Source organism: Dermacentor andersoni, chromosome 8, assembly GCF_023375885.2.
Source record: "Dermacentor andersoni chromosome 8, qqDerAnde1_hic_scaffold, whole genome shotgun sequence".
Lineage (NCBI taxonomy): Eukaryota > Metazoa > Arthropoda > Arachnida > Ixodida > Ixodidae > Dermacentor > Dermacentor andersoni.
In genome coordinates, this window is record NC_092821.1 from 84,919,286 (window position 1) to 84,943,859 (window position 24,574).

The window sequence follows — 24,574 nt, forward strand, 5'->3', positions numbered from 1 at the left end:
AATAAAGAAAGAGAAATATTGTCGCCTAATGATTAGAGCATCGGGCTGTTACACTGGGAGGGGGGGACCAAGGTTCGATTCCTGCGCCGCACACGGGATTCAATGTCGTCTTTTCTTTTTTTCCTTTTTTTTGCGTACCCAGTGGCCCGGTTGGTCCAACAGCTGCTTTCGAATCCGATTACCTACGCGCGATGCCCAACCCATCCGACCACGGACTGCCTAGTGAGCCAAGTTGCGAGCTGTTTGGAAAGACAACGGCGGCAGCACCCACCCAGCCAGCAGCCGCGGCCAAGAAAATCCGGGAGGGTTCCCAAAGGAAGCTACACTAAAATATAATTTCTGGGCAACATGGGCCATAACCACGATAGGATTATAAGACGCACTGTAATGAGGGATTCTCGATTAACCTTTGACCACCGCGGTTTCTTCTACGTGCACCTAAATAAAAGTACATTGGCGCTTCTGCGTCCCCCATCAAAGTGATATCGCCGCTGCAAGGATAGAAGGCGGTACCTCAAGTTCAGCAGTGTGATGCCACTGCCACAAAATCGCCACGGCGGGTGACACGAGGCTATTCGCTGCTGTAAGGATATGAGGAAATTTGCATTAGTATGCTGGAATTAGCTGACGCCAGGCGGGTAAGTTTCGTTAACTGAGAAAGGTATTTGTCCTGTGATAGACATCAAATAGGCTGACGGTCATAATGACGACGACGGTGATGATGATGATTGTGATGAAGGATTAAGCATTTACGTAAATTGAAACAATTGACTAAAGTTGTACGAGTTTCAACTCGGTTGCGCGTAAGTGAGCGCCATAAAAGGGAGCGGTCCGTCTTGTGACGTGCACCCGATACGATGCATGCTGTCGATGTAGCAGATGGTGCTACAGACGAGCGCGGGTGACTTCCTAGTCTTGGTAACGACCTTATTTGTAGCGCGAATACCGGCTCCTAAGCGCTGTGCCGGCGCATAAATATGTGTCGTTGAGAAAAATAAAAGCTAGTTGGAAGTCATTGCTTGCCTTCGGGCTCTTTTTATCTTTTCGTGTTATTTGTGAAGTTTTGCACTGTTTAGTAAGATGCTCAACGCTGCTGCCTTTTTGCTGCCAGAGTCATAACAGCGGCTACCAGTACTATTAGTGCAATAGGACCTGAGCTTGTCAGTACGGCTTTATATGGCGAAATGAAAACTGCCGCGTGGAAGCTCCCCCCCTCCCTTCTGCCGCAAGCAAAAAGGAAGCAGAGGAAGACGGACCGGCTTCACGCTGCTGCTGCTTCACCTCTCTTTTTTTGTTTTCAATGAGGGTTTTCAATCAATCAATCTGCGTAGTAAACGCATTACGCTGTTCTGCCTCTAGGTGCATGAAGCGAGATACTTCGGTAGAAAGTAGCCAAACTAACGCCACCATAGAATGGTTTACGAATCAGGGGTGACAGTTGTCCCAACTGCTTTCACGCAACGTTCATTTTTTTTAGAAAAATCGTGAGCGCTGTTTGTTATGGAGAGCGAATCTTTATCAGGTTTTCTTTCCTCTTTACGACAAAAGGACGACTTGCAATGCTTACAACGGCATTTGTATGGGACCCACTCAGCCATACACAAGTCTTTTAATGGTGTGGTTGGTTCCAAGAAATAAAATAAGCATTGAAGACCCTACTCGTTTCGCCGCACCTTTAACCAGTTGTACCAACGATAAAAGTTCTAACAAAATATTAATGAGTGGCCGCAACATAATTGACAAGATTTCAGAATCTGCTGGTAAGAGTTTGAGCTCTTCTGAGGGAATTTAATTGTTTCATTAGTCTTGAGACGTAACGTCGCGAAGTTTTTTTCTACCTGGTTTCTTGGAACACAAAATCAAAGCAAACAGCAAATATTATTTGGTGCAAGGATTGTGAATTTCGCATCCAAATTGATCCAAACCTAATTTCGAATGCCTCCGCGAGCGATGAAAGCTAGTGCTATCAGTGTACCTTGAAGCCAAAATGTGTTGAGCCAATTCAAAGCGTATTCTTCACTAAGACAGAAAAAAAGTGCGGCAAGAGCGCTCGTATGATAACGATGGAAATTGTTTTATTTTCGTTTATTTTTTATTCGTTCATTTGTCGAAGTTTGCGGCTTGAGCTTGTTCCTGCTCGACAGAATGTCCACCAGCAATTTTACTTGCAAGTATTCAGGCTATTCAGAAATAATCTGTCAGAGAAACGCGCAAAATAATTGAATGTGCGTGATTGGTTTCTCCATCCCGACGGCGCCCAACACAACAGCTAAGCTGTGGCGCTGCAATTGCCCGCTGGAAGATCAGCGGGCGTTCCACACCCACTCTTTTCGTCGAGCCAAGCTCCCCTTTTTTTGTTCTTTTTTTTAAACTATAATAAACGAACATTTCTTAGTCTACTCAAGGTAAAGATAACTTCGCAGGTGCGACTCAATAGCATTTAGCTTGAGGAATTCTAGAGTTCTTTCGAACAATGGGAGAAGAGTTGGAGAAGTGTACTGACAACAGTGTGTGTTATATTGAAGGGAACTGTGTGTTTTTCCTAAGCAAAGCCACTCCATTTCAAGCCACTCCGTCCTTTTTTTCTTGATGTGGTGGTCGGTGAAGGGAGTACGCCCCCAATACCCCGTATTTCACCGCACCAAGGCTGCGCGTAGCTCTAATTTAACTATAACGTCCTGGTGGTTAAGCTGTAGTGGTAGCTAGCTTGCGTATGCCGGGTGGTGCCTACTGACGTATTTCCCAGTCACACGAGCGTCTATTTCTCATTTTTACCTGATGTCTTCGTGCCCGAGGACCGTGCCAACCATAAACATGTTTCTCTTTCCCACCTTGTCTTAGCCCCTTGGCACACGAATAATCGCCAGCGGCCAGCCTACGGGGATGTCTTTCTAATGTCTTGACCGAACTCTCAGGCACAATACTGATACAAGGGTGTAAAGAAGCATTTCACCCGTGGCACATAAACTTGAATTTGAGGCTGTGGATATTAGACAATGAGTGGTGGTGAAACAGGCCATAATTTGTGACCATGAAGCTTGGGATCTCAATGCATGAAAGGAGCAGATAACTTTCTATTGCGGATAACTAAGCACAAACAAAAGATCAAGCTGGAACGCAAGATATATACCAGCGTTGAAATTGCGCTAGTGTTGCCAACACGTAGGCTTCCAATCCCTTAGGGAGAAGTAGCACTATTACGGCTGCGAAATAAAATGTCTGCATCCTGCAAAAGCTTAGCCAGCGTTCAACGGTACTAGAAACGACCTTGATGCTTATCTACAATTGTTCAAACACTTGAAAGCGTTCCTGTAAAAGTCACACGCAAGAGATTCGCCCTCGCTCCCGTTGATCCCTTGCACGAAGGGAAGGCTTTAACAATTTCTAGTGGTCTGGATAGTTCCACTTCCTGGAAGTAGACAGGCTCAAGGTCGCGTTAAGGTTTACGGTCAAACGCGGAAGCTCAATTCGAAGGGTTTCATCAAGCCTGAAAGAATAGCGCGCAATATGTCGCTAGGCTTTCACGATGCTCATACCTGAGGTTATAACTGTTGAAGAAGATGAGCTTTATCGAGCACAGATAATTTCTTATTATGTATTACTCTAGCAGCCGCACACTATTTAGCAGCTCCTAGGCGCACGTTCCTGCGGCGACCGTCGGCGTCCTACCTCGTAACCGAGCGAACGAGCACAGCGAAAGATAACAGCGAATGCGGAGTGCAGCGGCGGATGAAAAAAGTGGCGATGGCGAAGAGAGCGCGAGAAGGAAAGCGGAGGAGAAGGGTATGACGAAAGCGTCAGAATAAAAGCGTAGTGCCACGCACGAGGGGATTTGCGGCGACGATGGCGACGAGATGGCGCCAGAGTAGCGCGCGTCATCTGCACGGAAACAAAGCACTGCATGAGCGGAGGTTGTCTGCGGCGGCTGCTGCGAATCGCGCCCACGCATCATCCGTGCGCTTCATCTCGCGATCTCCCGACAAGTGAGGCAGTCGCGCCACACTTAACTCCGTTTGCAACGTGCCGCATGAGTCGATTGTCCGAGCCAGCCAATATATCGCGAGATAAAAACACGTATACACCTTCGCTCAAATGTCGCATTAGGGAGTAACCCAATCGTCAGTGAATTTTTTAAAGCGAAGAAGCTGCAGTACACCGTAAAAGCTCTTTGGTTCGGCTGACTGAATCACACACGCCTGAGGCAAGTGCACGTTCTTCAGCTCTTTCCTTCTTCTCCCGCTCTCGTTCCTCGGCTCGCAACCTCCGCTCTTCAGCTCACTGTTTGGCTAGCTGGCGCCCTTGTGTCATCAAGCAAGTCAACTAGGCGACTTTCATTAAAAGCCCGCTCTTTTCACAGGCCAGCCTGTCCTCTTCGAGTGCTAGACGCCTCGACTTGAGGGCAAAGTCCTTTTGTTTAATGAACAATTGGTGCCGCATTATTTTTTCAAGCAATTCATAATATGCATCCTTCTCACTGCACCTTCTAGCTGTGCCGTAAAAAAAAAAGAAAGAAAAAGAAACGTTCACAGAAAATTAGAATGCAGTACAACAGCTGAGAGGCACATAAAGGAGTGTTAAGAGCTGCGAACTTGAGAAAACAACCACAAACTTCATTATCATTTTAGATGCAAATTAAAAAGACAGTACTTCATTACATTCATTACAGTCATTACATCAAGGGGCACATGCAGGTATTGAAAAGCACATACCACGTGGCGCATTTCGTGCAGCAGGGTGGGACGTGGAAGAGGTCGCCTGAAGCTGGCCAGTCTCAGTTCCTGTGTCTCCTGTTTGGTCGGACGAAGCAGCTCTGCTGGGGCCAGCGAAGGGGGTCGGAGGCTGCTCAGCGATTACGGGAGGCTGTTCGTCCACACTCAAAGTTGCAGTGATGTCCTCGGGATCGTCGTTTCTGACGTCTTCGTTATTCAGAATTTCTTTGGAAATCTGCGTGGCGGCGGCTTGCGCATTGGCATCTGCATATACAGTGACACGAGAAAGAAAATTGTGTCAAAGGAATTGATACCGTGACATTTGCGTAGCACGCTGAGCACAGCAGCAAAATGAAAAAGTCGCAAAGAAAATTTACAAAGGTGCAGCCTAGCAGCTAGGCCGGTTGCCGACAGACACATTGCCGAATGCACTCACAGGCGCCGTCTACAGTGTCCCTCGCAACGTGCAGCTCGGCCGTAGCATCCCCAGCAAGCGCCGCAGAATTTCGTGCTGCCGCTGTATTTTCGCCGTTGCGAAGGTGAGCTCCTGTAGCTTGACGGGCACTCGCCGCGTCGGCCCTTCGAGGAGCCCGAATCTTCACTATCGGTTTCCCGAGCTAGGTCGAGTATTTCTTGCAAGAGTGCCTCGCGCTGACCGTAGTCCTCCTCCGCCACCGACCTAAAAACAGACACCAAAAAATAGGCATTAACTACTTTAAAGAACATATTTCGCGCAGTTAGCCGACACTCACCTGCGGAGGGCTCGTCCGAGCGGTATTCTGTGATGAGCCGTCCGAGCAACAGGTAGGTGTTCTCGCGCACTGTCGGACTTGTCAATGGCTGGTGTGTTAAAACCTGAATTTTTGCTGCTATATGTGTCCGTTCCCTAGGTCGCGGAAAAGAGTTCTCGTTTCGCACGTACGACAGCATCTCCAGGTCAACTGCAGGGCTAAATTTTGTTAGTGCTGCCGCAGGAACTCGCGCGACGTACTTTGGCCGGTGCCATATCGAAAACTGCGCTCTCATAGACACGCGAGATATCGAAATCCGCGCTCTCGTATAAAAGCGAGAACACGCGAAAGACAACGTGTACCACAGTGTACGCTACGCAGCTTTCGAAAAGCTGCGGGCGCACGCAAGAGTCCGCAAGGTAAATATACGTGGTAGCGAAGCTTCCATAGGAGCCCATACGTTCAAAACATGGCGGTCCATCGGTGGTTCATGGGGCTTAGCGCCATCTGTATGTGGTGGGAACACTTCCGGTGGAAGAAAAAATAATGTGACGCCATGTCCGTTAAAAGCAGAAGTGACGTCATTTTGTTTTCGAAGGCGCGAAATTTGTTTTGTTGTCCTTCATTTGGAGCTAAACATTCATATGCCCAGCCATTCGACTTCATGGGCGTTTCGAGCTTTCAGCGTGGAAAGCGATGCAGGAAAAGGCCAGCCGTACGGTTGTCGAAATCGCATCCCTGCACAGAACATACCTTCTTTGGAGGCCGACGAAAGCTTTAGGCGTAGAGTGCTGATCCTATTGTCGGATGCCAAGCCCGTCGGCCAGCGCAGTCGCACGAAAACAACTACAGAGTTATCTGGCAGTCGTAACTCACTACTTTGGCTGAACAGATTAAGAAGCGATGAAGCTACTTACGTCACCAAATTCAGACAAACTTCGACAAGCAAGAAAGCACAAACTGTGAGGGGGGCGTATTTCAGCAGGTGAACTTTACGAGTGCGCCTTTCTGCCCATTTCAAGACGTGCATTGCATTGCGAGTGATAGTGGCGTCAACGCCCCCTGTAGCGATGGGCGCTGAAAAGAAATGCATTCATTAATAATAATAAATTAAACTTGTATTTTCTTAACTCGTCACGAATATATAAAATTGACTAGGAATTTTATTTTCGTTGAATGAATCTAACTGTGTCTCGTTTGAAATAAAAAACGAGTTTTTCTTTCCCAGTGTTTGTTCCCTCCAAACATAGTCGCGCTTCATCGCTGCTCCCATAACCCCCCATGCTGATGTCGGTGGCAATCTGTACTGAACCGCTTTTCGCCCGAAGCTTCGCGATCTATTTGAATGGACCTTGGAGTCCGTGCGTGCTCCTGCGTACTGCGCATGCGCACTGTCGGCTCCGCTGGTTTACTGCGTACGCAGAGCTGTTGCGGACGCCCAGCCCAACTAAAACTGTCTAACTACGAATTGTTCCCGCAGTCGCTTTTTTGGAATATTTTTAACACAGGGAGCGATTGCAAGCGCGTGACGCAATTGTGTAAGCCTTATCCGAGGTGAGTGCTAGGCGTTTTGGTTACCATTCTCGTGCCCGACAAATCGCTTGGGGCTCTGAGTGTATGACGACGACGACGACAACGTAGCGACGACGACTATGAAAAGTCTACTATGGAATAACGATGACGGTATGACGACGATGGTATGACGACACTGGAATGACTAGAATAGAATGACGACGGTGGAACGACAACAATGGCACGATGACCGCGGTATGATTACAATATGATGACGTCTGTGGAATGACTATACGATACAATGACCGCGGAACGACAACAATGGCATGACGATGATTGAATAACAGGGAATAACTGTCGAAGAAGGAATGACAACGAAGGCGCGATAACAATGCGATAACTATGTTGAAATGACGATGAGGGCGTGACGAAGATGCCATGACGACAATAGAATGACGATGCTCGAATTATGACGATGGTGTAACGATGGTGACATCACGATGATGGTATGACCACAATGTATGAATATGACTGCGTGAAGATGACGCAATGAGGATGATAGCATGATGAGTCACATGAGAATGATCGAATGACGACGACTCTGTGACGACCATGTAGTGACGGCACCATGACGAAGATAAAATGACGACCCTGGAATGATCAGCAATCAGTAGAGAGAAATTAAAATATGTTTAAGACGACAGTTTAAAACGCAATCCCTAACTGACTACTTATTCGACGAATATCCTCAAATATTAATGCACCTTCCTACAATGGGTACATACACCAACTTGCTAACAAAAAAGAAGCCTTTTCTTTTTCTCAAAAATAGAAGGCCGCGTTCCCGTAATTGTTACATATCCCTCGGAATTCCCATTACTTACGCTCCAGAGTGGCTGCGGATTCACATTTGTTGCATTTGTCCGTTTGATATATATATCCGGATATGTGATGTGATGTGATATGTGATATGGGACTAGCCAACGGCTGGGTAGGGACCTGCAGGCCCCCGCTTAGCTCCTCAGGACCCCAATAAAGTCATTTGCTGCTGCTGCTGCTGTGATGTGCGAGAGCGCAGGATTCGGATACGTACCAGTTTGTAACTGCCGCCATGCTTTTTTGCCAATTTTCGGTGAGATCGCAGGAATACTCCCTTCTGTAACCTAAATTATTCGGTGATGTCATTATATCTGGTCATTCTGTCCTCCCACTCCCACTGATCTACCTCGCAGTCACGTCTGGAGGGTGCCGAGGTGTCACTTGCGACCGTGGCTCGGTCCGAAAGCCCTCGAGCCGCGTCGTATGCCGCCTCGTTGTTGCCGTCCTCCGCGCGGGTGTGAGCGGGTGTCCATGGGATGTATATCGTTCTTTTGCAATGTCGACCTCCTGCAAGAAGAATGCATAGTGCGTCCGGGGAGATTCGGCCGTTGGCAAAGTTTCTTACTGCCGCCTGAGAGTCGTTGACTATCACGGTTGCGTTAGTCTGAGCTACTGCGAGCGCTATGGCTACTTCTTCCGCTGTCTCGTTACTTATGGTCCGTATCGTCGCGCACGTCTTGCGCTGTTTCTCGCTATCTATTACGGCTTCCGTAAACTGTTCGCACGCGCTGGGAGGCCGCGCTGCTCAGCCCCTTCCCCCCCTCGAGGATCAACTGTGGGCCATCCAGCGGGTAGATGATGCCGCCAGGACCCACAAACTCCTCGCCGTTACCTAGGCGGGGCCTTTGGCCCTCCCCACCAACTCACAGCACAGACATTGAAGTTATTTCCTCCTCCTCCTCAAAGAGCAAAGATCTCTCAAAGAATTTATGATTGGTTATCATACAATACAGTCGCTTCAACATACTCTTCCACAATGAAATGTAGCAAATTTTCATTTTCGAGCACCACACTTCCAAACATGCTGAAAGTTAACCCGAAAACCTTTTAGAACGCGGTAAAAAACAACAATGGCTACAAGTCGACTGTCTCCTATCCATATGGCGATTAGGTGCCGGCACCTCTCACTGCCTCTTTATTGAATGATGTTTTCGTTCCAATGTTTTCATCTGCAACACCTTATCAAATACGTAACCTTCCACAGTTCCTCTACTTTCCCACTGATCCGATAGATTTTGGCTGGGCAGGAAACACAGCACTGATAGACAAACTAAAGCTAAGTTCGTAGGGAAGATCAGATTGACACGAATTTCCTAAAAAAACACAAAAAAGCAGTGCTCAATTATTCTGGAGTCTCTTTTTTCGTTATCGTGCAACTGAGGTTCTGTACCCGAAGAGTAGAAAATAAGTAAAATTGTGCCAATTTTCAAATCAGTACAGAGAAGTAAACTGTTAAACTTTCTACCAATTTCACTTACGTCAGTTTTCGAGCATATCGTTTTAACAGAAATTGTGAATTTTCTGGAACATGGCAATTCTTTCTCTACCTCGTAACATGACTTCCGCAAGTTTTTATTGTGCGAAAGTCAAGTTATCACGATCACAAACGACTTATACGTGTAAATTGACTCTGGCTTCATTGTGGATCGTTCGTTTAGATCTTTCCAAGACTTTTAATGAAGTTATTCGCTCATTGCTGTTATATAAACTACGTGCGTTAAATGTTGAGCCACAAAGACTTGATTGGATCCGTCAATTTCTTTCCTGCCGTGTCCAGTATGCTACAGCTGACGGCTCTTCTCTCCTCCAGCTCGAGTAGGTTCTGGCAGACCTCAAGAATCAGCCCTTGTCCTTTGGGTCCTCCTATTTCTCATTTATATTAACGACTTGCCCAATAACCTTTCATCTCGAATTTGTTGGCGAAAATACGCTGGCTAAACATTCTGCATTTTATATGAAGTGTTTTCTCTCTTTCGAATTTGTTTCTTCGCATACGACTGTGTCATGCACGAGAAAATAACTAACGATTTGGATGTGACATTAGGTATTTCAGGATGACCGAGATAACGTTACAGCGTTGTGTCGCACGTGCCACATGGTCGCACATAAAGCTAAATATTGCTAAATGCAAAAGCATTTGCGCAGTTAGACGTGGTGTTATCTCTCCGTACTACTTTCTCAACAAAACTCGAGGCAAACCACAGCATCATGTCGCTACCTTGGTGTTTACATATGTAGCGACTTGTTGTTTACATATGTAGTGACTTATTGTAGGGACTTGGTGTTTACATGTGAAGTGACTTGGCCTTTGCATATGTTGTGACTAGGTATAGCGAACCACGTCTTAAGCTACTTGAAAAGAAACTTCTACCTTGCCCCACTCTCACTGAGACAGTTACTTTATACTACCTACGTTCGACCCTAGCTAGAATACGCCTCGCCTGCGGGGGATCCACAAAGCACTACACTAATATAAGCTGTTGTGGCAGTACAGGATCGTTCCGATCGTTTCATTTTACCTAACTGTAATCGCATTTCTAGCGTCACAGAAACCAAAGCACCGCTTAATCTTCCCTCCCTAGCCAGCCATAGAAGGCAGTCACGCATTTGTCTTTTTCACAAAGTGCATTTTCACACCCCCGCTCTTCGTTCCCTTTATATACTTCCAGCACCATTTCACTCACGCAGGCTTGGTCATCTCCATAGGATTAGCATAGTATATTTTTCAACTACTGTAGACTCACAATCATCCGTTCTCATAACCGCAAAAGAATTGAATCAGTTACCTACCCCCATAATGGACATAACTGATGCAAGTGCTTTTAAATATGCGCTATCAAGCCTGCTGTAAGAATACTGCACAATTCTTTTTTGTGTGTACTTTTTTTAATTCCTTTTTTCTTTCCCTGTTATTTTTTTCTGTTCTCTTTTCCTGCTTGTGCCCCTCACCTCTGTTATGTATTCATACCCTGAGGGTACGGCAAATACATAAATTAATCAACATGACAGAATGACAGGCGACAAAACTACAACAATAGCATGAAGGCGACTGTATGGCAACCACGCAACAATGACAATGAAATGCTGAAGAAGTTATGAAGGTGATGGTACGGCGATGGTGTTATGACATTCCAATGATGATGTTTGAATGACGCTCACGGTATGACGACAACGGCGTGGCGATGACGATACAACGGAAATGAGATAACGATGTTGGAACTATGGCGATATATCACATGGTGATAATATAATATGACGACTGCAAAGCGATAACGGGACGATGACCTCGCAACGGCTATGTCGGCATCAAGACGACGGCAGCATGTTAAAGACCATGACTTGGCAAACGTCCCACGACATTGCGGCCGCATCTATAGGTTTTTCCACTTATATGACAATGATGATTTTTTGGCAACCCATTTGAGATGGGACGGTGACAACCAGTCACCTAGCCTTCTCAAGTTAATAATATATGCTATACATGTTTGTCATTCTGGTATTTCGGTATGCAATTGCTTAATCTTTTTTCTCTTCCTGAAGATTTCCATATCTTGCTAGTTCCACTACCTATGCTTCTAAGGAATCCGGGCTTACCAATATATTCCCTGCTGTTCTTCCGCCAATACTATTAACTCATCTTGTTTATCTCGACTGCTGACCTTTTGTGTTTCCGTTCACTTTAATATCCAAGAGCTTCTGGAAGGTGTAGTTTACCAACGGTGATCACTTCTCTCCGGCTTTTTTGCTGCAACATGCACAAGCCTCATCTTGTTACGAATATTTGCTCTGCTATGTTCTTGTCCTTCAACAACCAGCTCGAGCCCCAAGACTAAAGTGTCATTTGTGATGCCATACAGATTTTCCCTTTTACATTCTTTCTTCCCGTTCTTGTGAATCTCCATGGCCTTTCTTTGTTTGTCTGTTTCTATTCTTTGCATCCAACTCAGTCTTTGTTTCTCTCACTTTCTTATTGGTGGCTCGTACGTAGTTGTCTATATATACTTTCAATAACCTTGTACTTGGTTGCCAACTTTCTTCACCTCTTCCTCCACTTTCTGTCCACGCTTTTCAGGCACAGATAACTGTGGGCTTTAGCCACCCATTTATTTTTATCCATGTTCCTGAGTCTTTCTTCAAAACTAAATTTGCTCTGCGCTTCCTCACTTCAAAAGAGCGGCAACCCAGTCATCTTGTACTTCCTCATTTGTGGTAATTCACCGTGCGCTTCCAAAGCCAAACAACCTGTCGATCTTGGCTTAATTTCTAACCCCGACAAGATAACCGATTTTTTATCACAGAAGGGCATTTACGAACGTTAGCGCTAGCACCATTACTGCTTTCCAGATTTCGTGCGCGGAGCGCCTGGATTCTGGAAATTCCGAAAAATTTGCGTAGCGCAACAACATCTGGTGGTGTTACCGGAAACCACCTTTGCGTCGCTTCACTAAACAATCTTCTCTGATTGGTGCACTTCAACCAGCTATTGCACTTTCTGGTGCGCTCACAGGGTTATACCTTCTGGCGTGCTGCCAATGTATGCTGAGCAATGCAGCGTCGCCTCCTCTCTCTCGCTTACCTCTCTCCCTCCTTTCATCGGAGAACGCCAACGGCGCGATACTGAACAACCAGCTAAAATAGCTAACGCTTAAGGTATGAGGCCTCTTGGCAGGCAATATTTTATTTCATTAGACAAATTATGGTATTCCTTTGACTTGTAACGAATTCTGTTTTAATGCAAATTATGCGTTTCAAGCGTTGAAAAAGTTGTAATTTCCTGATTTAATGTATTTGTATAAAAAGCGTCAAATTTGCCCCTCACGGAAACATTCGTACCACTCAAACCAGTTGCTATATAGCAAAATTATTTTGAGTTTATGTAAGCCCTCCTATGATTTCCTCAATTAACTAGAATGAAAACATGTGTTGCGTATTTGAGGAATTATCCACCATAAACTAGAAATATTCAGACAAACTGCCTTGTCGCAAGGCTAAATTCTGAGAAAGTGACCATAGCTTGAAATATTTACGAGCGGAATTCAATAATCCTAGCTCACTGCACGCCTCGATATAAATTAATACATCCTGCAACGTTTCAAGAGAAAATATTCGCTAAGTATATATTCATAAATAATGGCGGAGCACAAAAATCAATAGATTTTCCTTTTGAGAAAAAGAAGGATAACTATAGGTTACAATATTAGCGCGAAAGCAAAGTGCAAGAGGACTAATACTCTCCAGACTTGTAACAAGACTCGCCTTTGACATCCGCCTCATGATGGTTTACCCGTTTTTCAGCTGAATTTTTTTTTTTTGTCTGGGTTGCATTGCTCCATCAGACGACTGGCAAGACGGCTTCATGAGAAGAGAGTGGTGCTTTACATGGCAGGCTTTAACACTGAATTACTAGGTTGAATTTGAATTTGCTGCAAGACATCTCAAGTTGCATGGTTTCCGCTGTTAAAGTGACAGATGTGAAATGAAAGCAGGGCGAACATAATGATTGGCGGGTTGACGTACAACTTTTTGAAACCCTTTGCCAGTGATGATAATTATGATATCAAATGGCGTTCCGCCGAAACGAGGTGGAGGTGGTGACGAATATCAAATTGCATGCGTGGTCTAACCAGATTTTGCATGTATTACAGTTCATCTTGTTTACTGTATTTCGTTGAGCTTCTCTTTTATCACTAAAGCTTTCTTGTGCATGTAACAGCTATGCTTCTATCATTCTCTTCCATGCTTTTCTTTTCATTATTACTCTCACCGTCTCTTGCTTATCTCGACTGTCGACCAGTAAATGCTCTCATTCGCTTTGATTCGCAGCGTTTCTGGAAGGCGGACGATTCCTACGAGCCTACTACCACTGCCAAATCAGGTCATTGAAGCGTCCTGTGTGTGTGCTTAAGCAAATTATTGCATACCTATTGTAAAATATTAAGTTTTTCAAGTCATACAACGCACTTAAGCAAACAGCAATACTCAACTTACATATATACAATCATTCTAATATAAGAAATAAAAGAAATAAAACCGAAACTTCTCAGTTCTGGTTTCACCAAGTACGATGTAAGCTGCAAATTCCCCTGTAACTTTTGAACCGGACAATGTAGAGCCATGATTCTTTTTGCGATAGGTAGAGAAATGCGTGTGGCTGCACAGAAACATTAAATTGAAAAATGCTACTTTGAGAAGAAAGTTGGCATTTCGAAAGCGCCCTCATACCTAAAAATGAATACGACGCGTTGTTTCTCCTGTTTAAAGGCCTTATATCCGCACCCTACCAAGAAGGCTTCTCTTTCAATTCGACCCGCCGCCATAACTAAGTGGCTGTCACATTTTGCTACCGAGTTCGAGGTCGCGGGTTCGAACGCGGCGGTGGCGGTCACATTCCAATGAGGGCGGAATGCAAAAAAGCTTAAGTACCGTAAACAGGGTGCGAGTTAAGAAGACCAGCTCTCTAAAATTATTCTGTGGTCACCCATTGCACCATGGCTCGTAAACAGATTGTAGTTGTGGCTCGCGAAGTTCCTGAATATGTCTATTTCTTTTTTTTCGCTGAACGTGCGTGTGAATCTGAACGTTTTCTTCTCGTTTATTTCTTGTTTTCTTTGTTGTACGTTGCAATACTCTTCGTTCACTTTGCGTGTATTTTTCCATTCCCGCCATGTATTCTACAGTGGATACGAGCCACGGCCAAAGACCATCATCATCGCCTCTGACAGCCGCTGCACGGGCGACCCGGACCGCAGCCGCACCTCGAAGGCGTCAACAGCAGATCGGGGCGCTGTTCGGATCCGTCGCTCTGTAGCGTCAGCGGCAGAAGAAAAGACTCGTTAAAAAAATGCTGCTGCCCATCGACGCCTACCGCCTGCCGTGGGAGAGCGATGACCACTGGGAGCTTCGCAGAGAGTTCATCACGGCCAATGACGGCCTGGTTGAGGAGGTGAGAATAATTTTTCGCAGGTTTAAACGGCCGCACGAAAGCACACCGGATGAAAGTTACGCATATGCAGGAAAGGGGGAGCGCAAGTATGAATGCTTCGAAAGCAACGCCTCTTGAACAATTGGCTGCTGTAAACTCCGAGACGTGTACTTAATATCGTGTACGGTTGAACAACGTCGCCATCTGTCCGCCAACGTCCCTGTTCACTCTGCCATGATCTGTCCAGTAGGGACGCTACAGTCCTGGGTGTCGTCATTTTCTATCGTCTGCTAGTGCCCCGAGGCGCTGCGCTCGCACATTTCACTGCAAAACCCCTTATAACGCGTGAAGGGGCTTCTTTGGCACTACTATTTCTTGCCGTTTAAGTGTTACTGTTGCCCATGCCATTTGCGGTGAAAAATTGAAGACGCACCTAGACATCGCCTACCTGTCTCTCTGTTGGAGCATAATTCGTAGTGCTCTCTTCCGGCTTTGTGCAAAGTTTTTGTTGGAACTTTTCAGGAAGATTAAGCAACGCCTGTACTTGTGTAGCTGTGCTTCTCTTGTGTGTTGATCGGAAGTAGCTTCCGCGTTGCCTCAGTAATGCGTCAGCATGCAGACAGTGATAGTTAGTACCAGTGCAGTGTGAATCGAAGCCATGGACGCAGGCTTTTGTTCGGATTTACGAGAATCCTCGTGTCTTCTAATTTGTGAGTGCGGCTGCACAGAGCAGTATCTCGCGCTCCCTTTTACACCTTATTTTGGCCCACAAACAATTGTTCTCGCATTATTCCACATATCACGGGCACAAAATGCCTGTAGTTGCGTAATTTTGTTTATAGTTTTTTCGCCCCAGAGCCTAGTAATAGCATTCGATAGACGAGGTGGATGGTTTTGGTGTTAAATAGTAGATTTATATGTGGTACCTTGCTAACCGCGCAATCTGCTGCACACAACAAATCGTGGTCCCAGGTCTTGTGCGTGTAACCTGAAGAATGGAGCAGTTGCTCTTTTATCCCTCCAGAGCATTTCAACGCATCCGTGCAATTTATTAACTGGAGTAAAGATACCTCATCTGTAGTCAGCTCCTCGCCATCTTCAGCGTCTCAAAAGGTTTCCAGAACAAATAGAAGCATAAGCACGGTCTCAATACACTGAGAAGCGCAGTCCGAGGAGCCAATAAGCGAACGTGAACATGAACATCTTGGAAACAGCCTGCCCGTACTGTCTCCCTCAAGCGAACGTGAAGTCGATCGTGTCGGAAAAATGGAGAGACCACGCATGAACACCGACGCCTAAAGGCGTCGGTGTACACGTACGCTTGCAAGTGCGCGAACCCCTACGCCGACGTGCCTTGTTTTCGACGCGCCTCGCGAGGAATGACGGTTTCCACCTCAAAGAGACACGCGCCAGCGCGGGCCCACCTGACTCACTGATACGCGTTTTGATAGACATCGTTCCGTACGTTATTATTAAGGCGAAAACCTTTGACAGCTCATAGGACCAAACATCTGATCTCCAACGTTATGGCACCAAATTTTATAGGGAATTGAACCCTCGACATTTGGTGGGAGTCGAAGCCACTGCCTGCGGTGATAATCAAGGCTAATTTAATTAAGACGCATGACCTTTTGTGGGAGTTCAACTCGCGACCTTTGCTGTTAATTAGGGCGAATTGGGCCATCAATTTCTTAATAAGAAAGTGTGAAGCCAAGGCGAAGGAGAAGCATCAGCATGACCTGTGGTAATAATTAGGGCAATCTAATTAAGGTAGAGTTGATTGGCATAGAGTTAATTAAACCATTGGAACCGACGACCTATCGAGAGTCGAACCCACTTGGAGATATGGACGAACCGGTCATATGTCCAAGTTGGATTCTAATTGAAAACGTGAAGGTCGAGAGCCGAACCCACTACCTTTGTTGAGATTCGAACCCGCGACCTTCGGGGTTAATTAGAGCAAAGTTAGTTAAGGAACATATAATTATGGTATAGTTATTTAAGGCACTCTAACCAGCGACCTTTGGTAGGAGAAACAAGTAATATGAAGTAACAACGCATTATAGGATGAAAATGTCAAGTAATGTAATGAATGTCCCGTGAGCGGGCCGGCTTTTGCCTTCATCCTATTTAGAGTATGTCAAAGTGCCTGTCAAATTTTCTAATTTGTTGGAGTGCTGAAATATTGACAAATGCAGTTATTTTAATGCAAAAGCATTATGTACTGCAATGCACGAAAATTCGCCGTTGTCGGCGGCGTGACCACGCGATGGCACCAAAAATCGTGCCCTACGGTTAACCTCCTTCTTTCTCATTCTTACATAACAACGGTCTCGAATCAGTCAACATTGATGCCTTCAGGTAGCATGTTCAGGTTTATTGACCAGTTGCCTTCACTCAGAAAGATCACGTACTCGTGACGCCTGCGGCAGAAAGAATGTTCCACATCCGCCGCCAAGGTTTGTGAGTGGTGGCGCTGGCTAACGCTCCCAAGGTTAGTTTAGCAGTAACACATAAATACCCAAGAAAGTCGATGGGGAAACCGCGCCGCGTAGCTCGATTGGTTAGAGCATCGCATGCGTAATGCGAAGACGTGGGATCGTTCCCCACCTGCGGCAAGTTGTTCTTTCATCCACTTTCATTGCCATTAATTTAGCATTTCTTTAATTCAATTATTAAGTGCAAGTAATTCCCCTGTGTTTTCCTTGGCGTCTTTGTTTGTTGGATTCTCATGACATAATTAATAAATATGGGGCCCCTCGTTTAACGCCGTTTCTTCTCACTCTAACTACAAAGAGAAAGACGCAGCCCGATTCAGAAACGAAACCCTCGTTTGTTTTTATCCCAAGACACACTGACCAGGTAACTTAACACTCGTTAGCCTCGTTCTATCAGTGAACAATATCTATATTTAGCTTCTGAAAGTACGAAAGACGTTACTGACTATATATTGCAAGATGCTGTGTGATATACTGCAACACGAGTCACAGTGTGGAGTTGCCTATGAAGAGCGAAAACAGTCAAGTATCACAGCTGTGGCAGTGGACCAGAGCCGCGAAAAAGTGCTTGCAGCCTTTCGGTGGTCAGCTACGCGCAAACACTTCGCTTTTTAAGCACGAAATGCTTTTACCTCCCTTTGTCGGTGACCTTCAAGTGACCTTGAGTCAAAGGCCAGAGCCGTCATTTGGGCACTCAAGCGAAAAAATCCGAGCAAGTTGTAAGAACAAAACGAGGTCATCCACGTGACCCGTCAAAACCTAAACAAATACGATCTCTCGCCTCCAAACCTTTGTACATGATCGCATCACGTACGATAGTCACTGCCAAAACAAGTTACAAAAAATATTGCTTCCGAGTTCTTTATAATGTTTATTGACAATATCACTCAAGCTGTAACTTCTAATGCGCTGCAGTTTTATTTGCCATTTCCAATAATGACATTCAAAAGGCAGATACAGGGCACCGCATGCCTGAGTGTCATCTTTTCGCACTGAGGCAGGGTTGCCTCTGCTCTTTCGAACGCCAGTGGTTCGTGAGTTTTGCGGCGCGGATCTTGGGTTGCCTCGAAAGGTGCCGCCACTCTGCGTTGCACCTCCTTCAGGCGATTTTCTTCTAGCTCGCTGCCTGTCGTGCCGCCTTCAGCCGGTTTTCTTTATTTAGCTGGGCAGCGTCCATATGGTAAGGCACAGTAAGGCGTGGTGCGGTGTGGTGTAGTGGGGTGTGGGGTGCCGTTGCGATCATGCACTACACCCATTTTAAGGTAGCGGATAGTATCACCTTCAACCAATCTGCTTTGCCGGTTGCCATTTCATGCTTAAATCTACTCTAGATTGCAGGAGGGCCAGCTACTTTTTTAAACCTCGGGCTCGCTTTAACGGCTCTTTAAAAAAATCTGAAGAGGCTCGGTTGTCAGGCCGGGTATTTAAGCGTGCAGCGCAACTCTTCCCGTTATTTCGTCGCCGAAATCCTTGAAACCGATTTAATTAATGTGATCGGCAGGAAGGACCCTTTCGCCTTCCACGAAATACCTGAATTCGACGTCATAAAATAGAACCGTGAGCAACAGCACCGAGCGGTAGAACCGCCATGAACCTGGATGTCGTAGCCATCTTTGTTTACTTAAACAGTGTTGCCAGCACAAGCAGCGGATTCTGAAGTTGCCAATTCTCGGCAAGTATGGCCGCTGCACGGTGGCCATTATCCGCCTTGATGACTATCTCACCGGCTGTCGAAAGGTGACGTGTTCTAAAATTTGTGTAGGGAAGCGGAAGTTGTACAAAATGCAAGTTTGCGTTTTCATCAAGATGACGAAACATGACGGGGAGCTGCAAATTTTACCGACTAATACTTTTTCTGGTCCTCAGCAGCTGTATTGCGACTTCAGCGCGTTAAAAAGGAAGTAAACGCTAGCGTGCAGAGCTCGTGAAATGCATCGATCATTTCACGACTATGTGGCTGCCGCCATATCCGTCATGTCATGAATATGTGGTTGCCTTCAAGATTGCCGGCATGTCAGCTTGTTTCTTGGCTTAAATAATAATACGTGAGTAGTGCGACAAGAAGTGCCGTTTCGTAAGAGACAATTCGAAGTAGGTTGACGTTTCGCTGAACAGCCGTAGCCAAAATTTTCTGCCAGGATTTGTGGCGCAATGAACCACGCGAGTTATGCTAATGAGCACCCATATGCAATGGCGGTCGAGAGGCACCTGTATCGCTGCAGTTTCTTCGTTTGTTACCATTAAATATATTCTGTTAATAACGCAAGCTCATAGCATTTGCATCGCTCACGAGTAGTGCTGGCATTTGTATTTTGAGCTGTCGTATCTTTTTTAATAAAACGGTTTTATTCTACAAATTCATTCGAAGTGGATAAACCTTGCAAACTTACAACCTACAATTCGTAAATTGGCATAGCTGTAATAAAGTAAATAATAAAAAAGCTAATTAGTGAATTTTCGTTAAAGATGTGGCTATGTGTTTCCATTTCTCGTGCAAGTAATGTATGTCCTTCAGCAAAAATCACTTCAAGGTTGTTATCTTGAAAGTTGTTGTTATCAAAGTTGTTCAAAGTTGTCTGTGTGTGTGTGTGTGTGTGTGTGTGTGTATATATATATATATATATATATATATATATATGCACACACTTTCATTTGTCAGAGGCTAATTGCCTGTAACTACTGACGAAGTTCTGTCCACCGGCCGGAACGGTTTGGCAATAAAGCAAAGGTTACCGCGAAGTTGTGACAATCATTGTCACTCATTCATTGCCTTGCCCGCTGTTGGACAACTCTACAATATATATATATATATATATATATATATATATATATATATATATATATATATATATATATATATATTATAGATTGTGATTATTGCTTCGCACGTGTAGCACATCTGAGAATACGGCAGTACACGTGCCACGTGGCCGCATCAAACAAGCGGTGCACCTTTCCTCCGCAGGCCAAGTTGCTGAGCCTGTCGCAGGCGTTCATCAGCATGCGGAGCCTGCGCTGCGCCTACCCAGTCGAAGTGCGCTCCAAGGTTGCCGAGCTGTCCAAGAACGCGAAGAGACTTCCGGAGCTGCTCGCCAAGCACCGCGAGAGCAGGAAAATCCTGTTCCCGTAGCAACCGAAGCCAACCATCATCAACAAGAAGCCGCAATATACGCCGATTGTACTGCGGCGAACGCTGCACTCGGATGACGCTGTACGCCAAAGCCAGTGCTCTGCAGCGTGGAAATCGAAATGGAACTGACTCTCTCCTGTCTCCGCAGCGGAAAAAAAATTAATGCGAGTGTCTCCAGCCTGTAGCAAGCTTATATTTATCAGATCCACGTCGTTAATAATCCCCTTTGCGGGTGTTGCATGAGCCAAAATTAAAGCAACCGTTTCTTTTGAAAGAGACGCGTAAAAATCAAAAAGACCGCTCACGTCACCACAGTTAGTGGTTCACAAGTGAGGACCCCAAAGGCGAAAATATTTCGTATCCATACTCGGTGCATACCTGCTGGCACTAAAGAATCATTATTTGCTTATTATGGAGAACGTGCTCTATATATACCTCGCTTTAGCACACTTATAACGTAGATTGACAGGTTTGATTGCGTTATGACGCTGCTATTGTCATGTAGTCTAACGTCACGTAGCAATGTGCGTTTGGCTTGTATTGCGAGATGCATTTTCACAAATACTGAAGCAAGTAGTGCTGATGTTCTCGAAAACATCGCGGTGTTGTCTTTCTTTACTTACATCCAACCGGAAAAGCCTGCCCCCCTCTAACTTAATGTAGCAATAGCAACACATACTCTCCTCGCGCCAAACCATGTTCCTTTTGTATGAAAGAAGAGAATAAAATTGGCACTGCTTCTTTGCTCTCAAGTTCCTTGAAGTTTCCTTACGTGGAATGGTCAGTATGGGATACTTTAATGTTGGCTCACATATGACGGCATAAATTTCAAAAGAATTGTTTGAGTGCTAACGTATGTCCAAATAGGTGGCACTGATTGTACTCAAGAATTCTGGATTATGGATTGTTTCATCCAAAAATACCTAAAGCAGTTTTAAAGATCCCAATCATTCGTTTTATAGCTTAGTTTTTCGTACGAGACTCTCAAAGTTAAACTCAATAATTTTATTAAGAAGGCAATGGCACAACTATGAAAGTATTGCTTGCCAGGCCGTTTGTGCCTTTTGGTGGACGCAATCATTAGGTTTAAGACTAAGCTTTCTTTATGGAGTCAACAATGTTATCCGACATTTTAGTAAACAAATTATGCAAGCTACGCAAATGCTGCTTGGCCAGGTGTTTTACGCACTCTGACACAGTTCTTGCGAAGTGGAATCAGCCAGTGCATGACAAGAATACGTGAACCAACTTTTAGAATTTGGTGATAAGGGTGTATTCGTTTATACAGAAAAACATGACGGCAATCCTATTCGCAGACGACTCCCTTTTGTTTGACACTTTTAAAGTGTTTGTGCTCGCAGATATTCCCATTCTCAATGCTCTGTGCGTTAATTTCCCATTCAGAGGCGGTAGTAATGTTTAAAAAGAAATTTCGCGTGTGACGCAGCTGATTTCTGAATTAAGCAGAAGCCGGTCTTGTTCTCAGAGTAGCTCTTATCACCTCCGCTAGCTTCTATATTCAATAGGTATAGATATGAATAGGTATTAGGAATATGTCGCATTAGTGTCGTGTGCAAGTTGCCAATGTCACGCGACTGAGTTTATATTTGGAAGACGACACGAAGTGCTATTTCTTATCGCGATCAATAATTGGCAAAGCGGTCCGACAGAGAGTCCCGGGGTTTCGTGTGCGGACGAAACACTGCTAATAAAGGATAATGCAAGGTATTGAACGAGTTGCGAGTTCGTAATGATGCGACATATCGAAGCCTTAATTTTAGCACAGATGAATTGGGAATTACGATCTTTACTTAAGACACGAGTAATAAGGTAGTATCGATTCAATGGCAAGTCATAACCATAGTCCAACATTATAAATACCCGAGTGTATGAATGAACAAAGAGAAATTTTTTTCAAACAGCCACCTAGATAATCTGGGATGAGGGTGTATCGGGGTGCAGCAATAATAAAACGTAGATAACTTTGGGGCTAGAATAAGTATGAGATGGTGCGAATAAATTGAAAAGTACCAATTCGGCCAGCGCTAGCATTCGCAAATGCAAATATCTGCTTAAAATCAGATATCTTGTCGGGGTCAGAAGTAACCAAAGTTTCGCATGCCGATTGGCACCAGAGGCTTACTGTAAAAGGGGCGTTCAGTAAGTGATATGCAGCTGCATTTCAGTTTTCTGCTACACAATCAACGGGAATACAGAAACAGCAAGATGTAGTAGTGGCACACAAAAAGTAACATTGAGCATTATAAGGCCATTTCGAGCGAAATAGTAAACTAATTGCGCGAACGCAGCGGCTCATGCCTCTAGCAAACAATAAAAAATGGCCCTAACCATAGCCTCTAACACTGCAGCACTCCTGCCAGCGGACAAAGGAAGCACGAACTGCAGATGTGTATTATAGCCATCGCGCCCCGCAGGCGGATGGCATCGTCATGACACCTTTCTATTCTTGTACTGTGCTGTACTCACCAAGCAGGTTATATTAATCCTTGCGGAGTGGCAGCAGTGTTCTGTGACTGACGACGACGCGTCGCCATGTGGCTCAGGGCAGAAAGCGACAGGCGCAGTGCGGTGTGCACGCGCATGTGTGGCGTTTACGTCGTCTTTATGCAACTCTTTTCTTTCGATTTCTTGACTTCGGTGCCCTTAATTGAACTTGTGTCTTTGCAAGACGACTCTGTGCACTCCTCAAGCTGATGGTGGGCTCTTGCGCAGCATTCGAGCGTGCGAATCGCGTGAAGCAAACACCGAGAAAGGCCTCTTACGTTTAGGCAGGCATCACTCGATGTCGCTCGCTTGTTTTAGCATAGTATAGCGTGCAAATGCACTCGCGAGTGAAAATATTGTACTTGTGTGTCCGGACGCCACAAGATATATTGTAAAACACGCTTGGACGTGATACGTTTCCCAAGAACTCTGCATTGCGCAGTCTGTGGGGGCGTGCCATGCACTGACTGCTTTGATAAACCGCACAAGCAAGAAGGGTACGAGTGGGTAGCATTTCTGCCATGTTTTAGGCATGTGCATCCCAACTGCAAAAGCCAACGCGTACGATTCGTACATCTCAATGCTTGTTCCCCTGCACTTGCAAGTGTAACGCCAGCTGTGTATCTGCTTAGATTTCCAATGTCTTATATGTATCCCCATTTGTGGTTTAAATAACAATAGCGCTTACTCTGTGCGATCTCATTTCTTTTAGGCAAGAGAAAAGGGAGCGAGATTGTCGAAAATGTAGAGAATTACCTTCGCCCGAAGTGCCTGTTATTGATGGAACCGCTAAAATATGCCCCCTACCATCTTCACCAACGAAGCAGCAGTATAGGCAGAAAGCGGAGGAATCGGAAAGCGGCGTGCATAACCTCAAGAAGAAAGTTAAAGCACTGCAGCAAAACAAGTGCAGCATATTAAAACGCATTGGTGCTTGTCAGAACTTCGTCGACCAGCTGAAGGAACACACATTTTGTCGGGAAAGGGCTCGAAAGTTTTCCAAGCATCCTTTTCTGCGAATATCCAGCAACTTCTGGCCCGAGTCCGTGAAAAGATGAACAAGCAATATCCATCCGAACTTCGCAAATTTTCCATGGATAAATTTCGCTGTGCTGAGCTAAGCTGCCGTTCCGATGGATTCAACACCTCATTCCAGTGCTCAGAAGACTTTCCCAATATATTATTTGTGATCATAGATGAATGTCACGTGATTAAAATCTTGAAAAACCTCTTAAAATCTTCTTGGAATCCTTTAAGCCATCTAATTGATATGCAAGGGTCTAATGTTAAGTGGTTCTACATTGAAACTATTAAGGTCGCGTGCAACAAAAGAAAGGTTTGCACCACGGAAACAAGCTGACGAAGGTTAAGCTAGTATGGACGAAGCAAAATATGAAAGCTTGCCTTACCATGGAGAGCCTCGGTACATCTCTTGCAGATGCGCTAGACTTCTGTAAGTTCGAATTAAAGCTTCCTCAGTTTCAAGGTGCCCATGCCACAGCGTATTCTATTTACACGTTTTATCGCCTCTTCGACATACTGAACTCGAGGAACCATCTGGCCCGATAATACAAAGCCCCCTTGCGAAAACAGAATGCAGCCTCTGAAAAGTGTTTCAACAGTAATCTGAGAAGTAAATCAGGGGTGATGGATGCAGCTGGGTGACAAGTAATAGACCGGCTCCAGAA

At 45.2% G+C, this 24,574-nt stretch overlaps 1 protein-coding gene across 5 annotated transcripts in view; it reads left to right on the forward strand.

Moving 5' to 3' along the window:
• The window catches only part of LOC126538712 (partner of xrn-2 protein 1-like), a 52,954-nt gene extending 31,821 nt beyond the window's left edge, over positions 1–21,133 (forward strand). For 4 of the 5 annotated variants that reach the window (XR_011896084.1, XR_011896083.1, XR_008614027.2 and 1 more), the window contains exon 3: positions 143–479. Coding sequence is in view for 1 of the 5 variants with exons in the window: in XM_072289811.1 (XP_072145912.1) it covers positions 14,673–14,774; positions 20,217–20,381 (267 nt within the window). In the remaining 4 variants the exon portion in view is untranslated. Of the gene's footprint in view, positions 1–142; positions 480–14,508; positions 14,775–20,216 lie in introns of those variants that run through there. The other variant, XM_072289811.1, reaches the window with a different exon arrangement.
• The last annotated feature ends 3,441 nt before the right edge of the window (positions 21,134–24,574 follow it).